This window comes from Podarcis vaucheri, assembly GCF_965113315.1.
Source record: "Podarcis vaucheri genome assembly, chromosome: 7".
NCBI lineage: Eukaryota > Metazoa > Chordata > Lepidosauria > Squamata > Lacertidae > Podarcis > Podarcis vaucheri.
In genome coordinates, this window is record NC_138765.1 from 61675645 (window position 1) to 61688151 (window position 12507).

The following is a 12507-nucleotide window of genomic DNA, read 5'->3' on the forward strand; positions in this document are numbered from 1 at the left end:
GCTTTGGCCCTCTCCCTAGTAAAACTAGATAACTAAAATGTTATCCTTCCTCAAGTCACTAAGACTTCAGGGCTCTTAAACTGATTACCAGCACTGCATGTGAGGTTTTTTTCTTTATGAAATATCTTAGTTTCTTTATCTTCTCCAGGGCTCCACATTTTAAACTTATTAACTGGGTAGATTAATTACTTATATTAAAAAAAACCACTATAACAAAAAACAGTACATAGGTTACATAAAACCAAAAAAGTACAAATAATGGCATGCAGTAAAATCTCTAGAAAGCAGTTAGAAACAGAACAAAACTCTATCACCGATAAAACCAATTACTCCATTTACAATATTTTTAAATGGACTAAAGAATCCCCAAACAAGCAACATACTTAAAAGGCAACGGTTTTAAAAATTGTTAATGTGCTTTAATATGCATGCTTCATCATAGAAGAGTCACTCTCCCATTCTCACCTAGGAGAAGATGCCTTTTTCTAAGATGACACCCATCTATGACTTACAAAACAAAGCAAGCATGCTTCCTCACCTTCAAAACTTTTTTTTGTTATATGTAGATTTAATTTAATATTTGATTAACATACTTTTTATTGACTAGGATTTCTTTAGACAAGATGCAGCCCTTGCCTTGCATTATTGGAAAGCATGTGGGCATTCTATGAAATCTGAGATGACTGCAAAGATTAAACATATTTGAGGTTTTCCTGCCTCTCTCTTGGGAGTGCTAAAGAGGACACATACATGGGGATCCTCCAATGACAGCTTTCTGCAACTTAATACCAACCAAATTGTTTGGACTACAACTCCTATCAGCCTCAGCAAACATGACCTTTCAAGGGGAAAAACTGGCCTTTTTAAGCAGGGATGATGGAGCCAAAAAAGCCACACAAACAACTTTTGACTCGACCAAGGATGCACTAAAAAGGTTTGACAATAAGCATTCTGCATAGGTAATATAGTTGTATCAGCTGAGACTATTTGTGCATTTACCAAGCCTCCCGTATCATCTATTCTGACAGGGAATCTCAGGTGGGAGGCCTGTTCCACTACTTGCTGCCAGATCTCCAGGCATGGCCAAACTTGGTCCTCCAGATGTTTTGGGACTACAACTCCCATCATCCCTAGCTAACAGGACCAGTGGTCAGGGACGATGGGAATTGTAGTCCCAAAACATCTGGAGGGCCAAGTTTGGCCATGCCTGTAGATTGAACTTGGGACTTTTGGCATGCAAAACATGTGCTCTGCCATTGAGACATGATCCCTTCCAGAGTCCAGGCTGCGAGGGGAGAAATGTGATGGTGAATGCCGCTTACTAGAGTTAGATCTGCATGTGCAGTTCTGGACCACAAGGCCCAGCTATCAGATTCCCAGCCTGCTCAAGCAGGCACTGTAGTACCTGGGAAAAACCAAGCATCGTCATGAGCTGTGACTTAACGCTCTCTGAGGCTCCAATGCACACAGAGAACTCCAGATGAGCCTGCACTTCACTTCAATTTTGGGAACACTAAAGAGAAGAGAACAGTGTGTGTAGCAAACTCCTGATACAGGAGCTCCAGCATACAGGACAAAATTTTGAAAATAAGCATCGCTCTCTTGAAGCAGCCCAGAATAGCAACATGGGCTGCCAAATACCAAAAGGTTTTTACTGTATGCCTTACATAGGTCATCCTGCTGCTATGGTTGTATGGCCTGTATTCAAAACAAATATATATATATATATTTTCATGGGCTTGTTACCACATGGGGAATTTTCTATTTTTTCCCTACCAGCTCCCACTATGAACTGCTTTTTTGAAACACCCCTTGATTCTATTTTTTTTTAAAAAAAAATTTTTATTAGGTTTTCACATTTTATATAAACAACAACAAAACACAAAAACAAACACAAAAAACAACAAACATGTATAATTTCCAAAAAACTTATTTTCTAACCCTGGTCCTTGACTTCCCCCCACCCCCTCCCTTGCATCCCTATTCCCAAATTTATGTCAGCAAATTGGCATTCTCTTGTCCATCTTGATATTAATCCTCTTATAAAGAAAAAACAAAAAAAAAGCAAAAATAAATTTTTCTAAGTTGGACCCCGATTCCCTTCCATCGATTTCCCATTTTGTCTTGAATAATAGTCTTATTATCTAAACCCCCTGGTCTTGAGTGTTGTTATAATTAGTTCCTTCCCTCCCTCCCATCCCCGATTTGCGTCCCTTCCCGAAACATGTCTAAAATAACAGTTCTTAGCCCGGGTTCCTCACGTCCGAGGCTCTCAAGTCTCTTTCAGTCCCTCTCCGCCGGTCTTGTTGGTAATCCTTTATGTCGGTCATCGAATCTCGAAAGAGTTCTTTTACAGTCAGTCCATAGTCTCTTCCCATATTTAAAAACAGCTGCTGGATAATTTCCACAAGGCATGGATCTTGAAAGTAATCAAGGTCAGAGTCTATGTGGAGGCCCCAATTATATTTCTTTATTCCAAAGCCCTGAATTTCATAAACTCCCAGGGCCTCCACTTTCGTCTTCTGCATCTTTCGTAGACCTGTAGTAAATTCAATCCAATAGTCTCCTTGCTTGTATTCCCCAGGTGTCAGCTTCTGGTTAGTGTTTTCCCACTTCACTTTTTCTCTTTCTTGTTTTGTCTTCTCCTCTTCTTTAGTTATCATTTCAAGTTCAGCTGTGGATTCTTTCTCACTCGGGTCCTCATTACATTCAGCAGAACTACATGTTTCAGAAGTCAAGGTCATCAATTGTTTACTCATAGCCGTAGTCTGCTCTTGTAAGATTCCCACAAAATGGAACATCCTTTCGATTTCCCCCAGTATCTTTCCATCCACAGCCATTGTAATTCCACAGAATTCCCCCTAGAGGGAATCTGGTTACTTAGTGTTCTTTTCTCCAACAATCCTGTATCTTGTTATTGTTTCTTTATTTCCAACAATTTTAGTTCAAATGTAACTCCTTTTAATCCAGAGGAATCTTAAGTTGCAATTTTTCACTATTAACAGTCCGTTTGACAGCTTTGACAGCTGTCAAACTCTGTACCTCTTACACAAGCTCCAAAACAGGACGCTCCCGGGCCCGGGAGGGGGGGTTGTTTACAGCAAAACAAACGACTTCCAACACTCCACTCTCCTGCTCAAAGTTACTTTTCCAAATCTTGGAAGTTACTGTCTTTTTAAACTCACCCTTTACAGGGTAGGCACTCCAGCTTAGTTCTTATATCGTTGCTCTGGATCGTCTGCAAGGGGGGGGGGTGCAGACTTCCTTTTAGCACACACCCCGATCGTCTCTAATTCTAAAGGTAAAATTCTTAAAGTCCAATTCCAATTTACTCACGGGTTCTTCTTTTCAGTCCAAATTTCAAGGAAGGAAGTCAGCGCTCTCCAGTCATGGCTCGCGGCTTCACTCAGCGGCGGTAGCGATCGACTCTCAGCACCGCGCCGTCCCCTGTATCCCCTCCGCAGCCTTTAAAAAGGCTCTTCGCGAATCGGGGGGGCGCTTGAGGTGCCCACCGAGTCTTCAGTCCGCAGGCTTCCGCGCCTGCGGTTTTTAAGGGTCCCCGTGCCGCCGGCACGGCAAAGACCCATCCACCGCTGAGCCGATTCCCTCCGGAGCTCGGAGGGAATCCGCCATTTCCAGATCGCGCCAACCCCGGAAGTCGAAACACCCCTTGATTCTAAACAGAAGTTTGCCATGTGGTGGTGACAGATACAAGTCCAAATGGTTTGGGACCTTCTGGAATTAGCTGCATTGTTCTTTGACTCCTGGTTGAGGTATTCATAGAATTGAAGAGCTGGAAGGGACCCAAAGGGTCATTTAGTCCAACCCCCTGCAATGTAGGAATCACAGCTAAAGTACTCTGACAGATGGCCATTCAACCTTGATTTAAAAACCGCCAGTGAAGGAGAGTCCAGCCCCTTCCGAGGGAGTCTGCTCCACAGCTCTTACTGTCAGAAAGTTCTTTCTAAAATTTAGTCAAAATCTCCTTCCTTGAAATTGAAAACACTGTTTTGGGTCCTACCCTCTGGAGCAGCAGAAAACAAGCTTGCTCCATCCTCCATGTGACAGCCCTTCAGATATTTGAGGGTGCCTATCATTGCCAAAATACTTCTTGTCTCCAGGCACATACAGGCAGCCCCTGGATGCCATCTACACCCTTTCTTAAATTACAATAGTGCAGGGTGTCAGCATCTGAGTGCACATGCCATGTAAGATATCAGTGGTACATTATCTTTTTAAAAGGTGTATTAGCTGTTCAATTTTATTTCTGATGATTAATAACAAAACAGTAAACAGAGGGCTGCTTTGGGGGGGGGAGTATGAAAAGCTTGTACAGACATCTGGGTCTCCCCTGTTCTCAGATCTGAAAAAAAGAAATTGGCATAAAACTCTTAGCTGGCAATCACTGTATCAACAACCCAGCTGCCAATGAAGTCCCCGCCCCAAGCAGTTAAAGAAACCTGGAAATGAGGTAAAAGTTCAAGGGCATGAGGCTCTTCTACACAGCACAGATGCCTCAAAAAACATGCCTTTAAACTGCCATGTGGTAGGTAGAATGATGAAGAGTCCTCCATAATGTCTTTTTGCTATCACTCAGACAAGAAGCGAGTGCTAAATGATCGTATTTAAGTCTGCCAACCAACACAGAAGCATCTGACTCATCAGCAAGACTGCAGTCTCTGATTATGTTTGTTGTGTAGGCGGTTTATAGCAGGTATGCCCAATTGTAGTACAATGGCCTCCTCCTTGACAACAGCACGTGGGTGATTTCATGCAAGCTTTTAAAGGATTTCTGAATGGCAGCATCATAACCCACAAGTAAATATCCACTAGAGTCAAAGGTAAATATCTACTGTCACTGATCACTTCTTGTTGCTTTCATTACTCTATGTCAGGGATGAGGAACTTCAGGTCTGGGGCTCAGTTGGAGCCTGCCAGGCCTCTACCTGGCCCTCAGGACTCTCCCAAGCCTGCCCTGCTTCACACTCTCAAGTGTTTTGGCCTGGCTCTCTTCACTGCCCTGCTTCGCACCCTCAAGTGTTTTGGCCTGGCTGGAATGCACCCTTCAGTTCTGACCATGCCTCTTGCTTGTCTACACAGAAGACAGAGAGGGAGGGGTGTGTGACTGTGTGTAGGAAATTATCCCATTATACCAAGGTAAAATTCACATTCGTTGCTCCGCCCACTTTTGCCTCTGCACCCACCCGCCACTGGTATGTGGCCCCCAAAAGGTTGCCCAGAAACAAATCTGGCCCTTGGGCTGAATAAGGTTCCCCACCCCTGCTCTATGCAGAAATCCTTTTGGTGCTACTGTTACAGAAAACTACCGTATTTTTCGCTCTATAACACGCACCTGACCATAACACGCACATCATTTTTAGAGGAGGAAAACAAGGGAAAAAACATTCTGAATGAAACAGTGGATGTATCATTTTTGTGCTTCATGCTGTGGCCACAGACATGTGATCTGATGGTGAATTTGGGCTGACCCAATGCAAAGATCCTGAGGATCCATGTGGATCCATGCTTTTTAACCACATTTTTGCACCATTGCAGCCCCAGGCAACAGTGGGTGCATGATTTTTGGGGGGCAGGCTGTAGCCATGGACATGTTATGTGCTCTGATGGTGAATTTGGGGGGTGACCCAATGCAAAGATCCATGTGGATCCATGCTATGTAACCACGTTTTTGCACCATTGCAGCCCCAGACAACAGTGGGTGCGTGATTTTGGGGGGGGGCAGGCTGTAGCCATGGACATGCTATGTTCTCTGGTGGTGAATTTGGGGGTGACCCAATGCAAAGATCCATGTGGATCCATGCTTTTTAACCACATTTTTGCACCATTGCAGCCCCAGGCAACAGTGGGTGCATGATTTTTGGGGGGCAGGCTGTAGCCATGGACATGCTATGTGCTCTGATGGTGAATTTGGGGTGACCCAGTGCAAAAATCCTTAGGATCCATGTGGATCCATGCTTTTTAACCACATTTTAAGTGGGGAGGGAAGGAAAAACACAGAAGGGCTAAGAATGCAGGAGTGGGGTATAACAGGAGGGAGGAAAGGAAGGCAAAAGTTTCCCCCACGCACCCACCCAAGCCAGCCAGCGCTCTCTCTCTCTCTCTCTCTCTCTCTCTCTCTCTCTCTCTGTCTCTCTCTCTCCCACCTGCATGTTTTCAGCCACACCGGAGCACAGAGAGGAAGGAGCGACAGTCTGCTTTCCCCTCTTCTTGCCTGGAGGGGAGGGGCTTTCCCTGCTCTTTGTTCCGTTTCAGCAAACACAGCAACGAAACAGAGAGGGTGGGCAGTAAGACCCTGAGGCAGAATGCAGGAATGCACCCACTTCCTCTTTTCAGGTTTCCCTTCTCCGTGAAGCACGGTTTGATTTTTGCCCGATTTTTCGGCTCCAGGGACCACACATTCGCTCCATAACACGCACAGACATTTCCCCTTCCTTTTTAGGAGAAAAAATCTGCGTGTTATAGAGAGAAAAATACGGTATCTGGCCACATTGCTCTGGCAAGAGGACTCAGGGCCTCTTTTCACATGACCACATCACAGCATTGCTGATGCTTCTGTTATTGCTGGAACCTTATTCATCACACTGGAGGGGCCTGGCGATGCTGGTTTATCTGCATCCTTAACTGTTCCTTCCCATGTTATCTCCAAACTCCCAACATCACCCAAGCAGCATAGGGTGACTGCTCAGGCTCTATAGTGTATTCAGGTGCTCAATAACTGCAGATAGCTCTCTGGAAACTCCTGTTTTACTCCCTGCCTTTCTGGATAGCACTTGCTACGGGGGAACATAACAGGATACAGGACAGGAACAGCTTATCAAGGATGCTAGCCCCATATCATTAATGGCTTCACAGTTCAAAACGTGGTCTGAGCAGCCAGTCCTCACTGTGCACCCATTTCTCAGCCACAAACTTGGCTTGAGTTTTCCTTTCTCCCCAGAGATGCACTGCAAATAATTCTATCGCTCATCATGAGCGATCGAAATGAAAAACACTGCATATTTATTTCCGTCGAGGACAAAACATATGCAAATCTACAAACTCGGAAATGTTGACGGCCCCCTTCCTTGGGCAACCTTCCAAGCCAGAGAGCTGGCAAAGGCTTGCGACTGGCAGAAGGATATAAAAGGCACACAAACCTCCTCCTTCTGTCACTTCAGAGCGATCTGGCTTTGCCTCCTTGTGCTGGCCTTCTGCCACTTTCACGGCAACTGCTCGGCAAATGGCTCCAAATTTGCGATCCAAAGAGCGGACTCCTGCCTCCCGAGTGTATCTAGTACAAAGAAGCAGCCAAGATTGTCCTTTTCAGTGCCCGTCTAAATTGACACAATCCTGGATCTGTTTAAGGGCCCTGTTCCACAACAAGGAAAGTTATCTCTTAGTTTGGGGAACATATTTCTATGAATGGTTTTAATGTGGAATAAGGTATGGGGGAAAGTCTTTGTTGGACATTATTGCGTCCTAATGAAGGGGTGAGGAATCTGTGGCTCTCCTTGTGCTGTTGGACTCCAACTCCCATCAGCCCCAGCCAGCTTGCACAATGGCTAGGGATGATGGGAGTTGGAGTCCAACAACTTCTGGAGGGCCACACAGTCCCCATCCTGGCAGGAATGAATCCAGGTGCCATGGAACAACATTTTGAATGCAAACCTAAACTTATCAATTTTCCTAGGCAGCTGCAAGAATGTAGCAGAGCAACTAAATGTACCAAACAGCAAAATAAACATATACAGTCGTACCTTAGAACCTGAACGCCTTGGTACTCGGACATTTGGCTCCTGAACACCGCAAACCCAGAAGTAAGTGTTCCGGTTTGTGAACGTCCTTTGGAACCCAAACATCCGATGGGGCTTCTGCAGCTTCTGATTGGCTGCAGGAGCTTCCTGCAGCCAATCAGAAACCACAGTTTGGTTACTGAACGTTTTGGAAGTGGAACGGACTTCTCGAACAGATTCCGTTTGGCTTCCAAGGTACGACTGTAAATACGTTTTTAAAATTACCGGGTGATGATTGCCAGGGTTGCATCTTGAGGAATCTGAATCTGCTGAGGAGTCAGTCCATGTTGCTCAAGCTGCTTTGGAATCAAGTGGCGATGTGCAATTTCTATCTTCTCTTCTTGCGTGTATCCTTTGAAACAAGACACATCCTTTAGAAGAACTAGGATATTGAACTCAGATCAGAAGTCACATACAAAGCCAGATTTCTAAAGGAAATGAAGTTTTAGCCTCACCTGGAAAGAGAGCGAGATGGGAGAAGATACCGACAGTGGCCGTCTATGATATACAAGTATGGCAAGCAGTGCTGACAAGCAGCAGGAATCATTGATACATCCTGCCTTAACATCACCCGCACCCTGGTCAGTTCTAATCACCTGGAACTTGGATGATCTCCATTCTGTCCAGCAAAGCAGGTGGGATGGTGGCAGTCGTGTTGGCTGTGGCAATGAAAAGTACTTGGGACAAGTCAAAGGCTACGTTTAAGTAATGATCTGTGAAGCTGTGGTTTTGCTCAGGATCCAAGACCTTAAAAAGCAAATGAAAAAGATTTGCAAATTTAATTCCTCTCAGAAAGTATGACCGTAGTTACAGCCACATATGCAGTTACATTCTCTAACAGTTATATTTAGTTATATTTTAGAAGACAGTTGGCGGGAAAATAGTTTTTTTTAAAAAAATAGCTACACTTAAAAAAAAACTTTGGCTATTAAGGAGTGGACCCACAAGAGGTTCACACTAGTAGCACCACAAACTTCCTCTTTTTTATTTCTTTTTTTAAAAAAGATATTTATTAAAGTTTTTTAAAATATAACAATGGAAAAAAATAAAAAATAAAAAGAAACAAAATACAAAATACAACGTAAAAAGTTAAAAAACAAATAATTTTCCATAATATATCTTCCTTACGCTTATTTCCCCAGACCTCCTCATACCTCCCTTCTTTGTATTCCACTTCAATTTGTTAGTTCAGCAAATCCTTACCATTAAGCTTTTACCCATTTATAAACCTTTTTTTTGTATCTCCTAAAGCATTACAGCTGGAAACCCCTTAGTTTCTATCCAACATCCTTCTAACATTCATTAATTTTACAATATTTCTGTAAATAGTCTTTAAATTTCTTCCAGTCTTCTTTCACCAACTCTTCTCCCTGGTCTCGGATTCTGCCAGTCTTTTTTATTTCTGTCCAAAAGAGACCAGGGTGTGGGAAGAGGAGATGGCGAAAATGAAGGCATAAGTACACTTCCCACTTTTATTTTATTAATATTATTTATTAACAGCCATCTACACAACAGTCTGAAGGTGATATACAATAAAAACAGCAAAAAAAACCCCAAAACCATTTAAAACACAAAGAACAGCCAATACAGTTAAAACAAAACTGAAACAACGCAAAATAGATGCTCATGGCAAAGACCCATTTCTCCAGCTGGGAGAGCCTGTCGGAACAAAAATGTCCTACCAATTGTTTTCAGGAAGTGTAGACAGACGGTGCCTGTCGTATCTTGATGAGAATGATATTCCACAGAACAGAGGAAGGCACACCAAATGTACACAGGTTCTCCATTTGTTTCACTGCCGTTATTCCCTCACATCACATTCCTCAGAATTTCAGTTTTATGAAGATGGAAAGAATTCTCTGCTAGAGCTCCCTAAGCGTCACCACCTGAACTTCAATTCCCAGAGCTCTCAAGGCAGAAGAGTGGCTCAGGGAGCGACAATAGATCAGTGGTAGATTAGTAATGGAACACATGCTTTTCATACAGAAAGTCTTCCAGCTCGATGTCTAGCATCTCCTTTTAAAAGAATAGACAGGCATGGTGCTTTGAACAATTGCAATATGCCGTATAAATGCAAAGTATTATCTTAATCTCTGATTCTATTATTCCCTGGGTTGTAGCCAACGTTAGCTCCACTCCGAGTAAACCCATTCAGATGAATGGACATAGGCCATTAATTTCAGTGGGTCTACTCTGAGCTGGTTACATCCCATTATTATTATAATTACCATCCTCTCATGGTCAGAGCAGGAGAATCAACAGCCAGTGAGAAGGTAGAAGTGAAACTAAATTGCACTTGTGATTGGACGGTAGAGCTGCCCATATCAAATGTAACCCCGCCCTATTTTCTGAGTGTGGTCAGCTGAAGGAAGTGGGATGGGCAGAAGCCAAATGAACAGAGTAAAGGGCGAGCAACGCTCCAAAATCCAAGTGTCAATACAGTGGTACCTCAGGTTACATATGCTTCAGGTTACATACGCTTCAGGTTACAGACTCCACTAACCCAGAAATAGTCCTTCAGGTTAAGAACTTTGCTTCAGGATGGGAACAGAAATTGTGCTCCGGCCGTGCAGCAGAAGCAGCAGGAGGCCCCATTAGCTAAAGTGATGCTTCAGGTTAAGAACAGTTTCAGGTTAAGAACGGACCTCCAGAAGAAATTAAGTACTTAACCTGAGGTAACACTGTAATCAATTGCTGTTTTTTAAAATGACTTTTAAATGGGTACATGTGAAAATTTAGGGTGAAAAGGGAAATTAGAGCACATCGGATCTGAGAAGCTACTTTGACTGTACACAGCTAGGAGGGATGCATTTAAGTCACTAGCTCTTATTCTGCCTGAGTGCTTGCAAGCATGGATCTCTGTTGAGGCTATCAAGAAGGACACAGCAGGGTAATTTACCATCCATTAAAGGATGAGCTAGTGTCACTGATACGAACACTTACACTCCAAGCACCTCCCTTTGCTTATTTCTCTGTCAAACAGCCACCAAGCAAAATTGCCACTGTCACTTGAGTAATGGGATGCTAATTAAGGATAAATTAAAATGGGCACTCCACTCTGGTTCCTGCTGTGTTTCAAGGTGAACACTGGAGCTTACAAGCGCTCACAATATGACACTTGTTTCAAGCGGTCACTTGGTGAATTATTTAGGAGTGTGGGGCCATTAGGTGGCCGATGGCACAAGGACTTTCCCGTTTAATTCTAGGCACGTTCTCAGAGCTGACCTTCACATCACAGGCGATGTTGGAAGTCTAAGACTCCTGCGTGGAAGATATGCTGCACCTTGCAAATAATTAGCAGATTGCTTTGAAGAGAAGCGCCACTTCCGGAGGGGTAGTTGTGGTCAAACATGAAAAAGTGTTGAGGCACCTTAAAGAAATGCAGCATCTGAGAAATTGCAAGTTTTGTGAGCCTGCTTTTCTGGAAGTCCTTGCACTATAATGTTTGGATCAGTCTCAACGTTGCTGCAACCCAGTGCTTTGGCTCTGTTTTCAACATGCGTGTTAGTCAAGACTTTTCTCTCTTATTTTCTCCCCTCCACCTTTCCTTCTCTCTCTTTCCCCCCCTCTCTCGTATCCTTCCTGCTGGGAGGGATAAGTTTCAGGCTAGGTAGGTAAATGATCATATGCTGGTGAGAGGGCAAGGATCGGGAATTTTTTTAAAAAAAGTAGATCGTTTTGTTTAAAAACACTGATATACAATTTAAGTACATTTTAAATTTTTTTTAGAAGAATGGGATAGTGGAATTCTGTACCACTCCTGATGGGAGCAGAGTTTTGTTAATGTATAAGGGCTTATTTATGCAGAGAAAAAGAACAGGTAAAAGTTAGGTTTGCTGGTTAATTTGGGGTTTGTTTGTCCTGCACCTGCAACTAGTTTAGGGTTGCCATGCACCCAGAATTTCCTGGACATAGCAGGGATTCGGCCGTCAGAAACTGTGCCTGGGTGGGAATCGCTTAAATGTCCGGGAAAATCCGGACATATGGCAACTCATGTTGGTAGTGTAGATTTTTGGCAGCTTTCCATTAAAATAGCTCAAAAATTTCCTCTTTTTTTTGAGATTTCGCTCAACAACTTTTGTGTCCGGATTTCCACCTTTCGAAATATGGCAAGCCTAAACCAGTTAAGCATGTGAGAGTGAGTCAGCAAGCATGTGAGAGTGACTCAGCACAATCTAAAGTATAAATATACTTGTGTTTGAAGCAAGCTTGCTCTTGGTCTTTGCCTTTGGCCAGAGCCTAGTCTGTGCTGGAAAACTGCAAGGAGACTGGAAAGACTGCTGTAAAGACTGTATACTACACTAGTAGGTAACTGCTAAGCTGTGGAACTGCAATATATTGTCAGTAACGGAACCGACCCTACCCAAACTGTCTGGTGCTTTTTTCTGTTCCATTGGCACACCCCACTGGCGTGTTGAATGGGCACTCAGTACACGCCTCAACAAGTTTACATTTTCAAAGGCTCTCCCACATTAAACATTCCCTGCACATAGTAAATTCACACACCAGAGAAGAAGCTTCAGCATAGGTGTGGAGAAACTTTGGCCCTTCGGATGATGCTAGGCTACAACTTCCATCAACTCCAGCAAGCACACCAGGAAGGTCAGAGATTCCCTGCATAATTCTCTCTCTGGTTAATTACTACTAACCATGAGGACTGTATTCAGTATTAAGAGGTGCCATGGATCTAAATACCAGTTGCTGGGAAACATGG

The 12507-nt window shown here is 43.6% G+C and overlaps 1 protein-coding gene across 2 annotated transcripts in view; it reads right to left on the reverse strand.

Moving 5' to 3' along the window:
• LONP2 (lon peptidase 2, peroxisomal) overlaps positions 1–12507 on the reverse strand; it is a 52786-nt gene that overhangs the window by 15205 nt on the left and 25074 nt on the right. For both annotated transcript variants that reach the window (XM_082232908.1, XM_082232907.1), the window contains exons 9-11: positions 8390–8540; positions 8019–8145; positions 7158–7291 (exon numbers count right to left, since the gene is read on the reverse strand). In XM_082232908.1, the coding sequence (XP_082089034.1) occupies positions 7158–7291; positions 8019–8145; positions 8390–8540 (412 nt within the window). The remainder of the gene's footprint in view (positions 1–7157; positions 7292–8018; positions 8146–8389; positions 8541–12507) is intronic.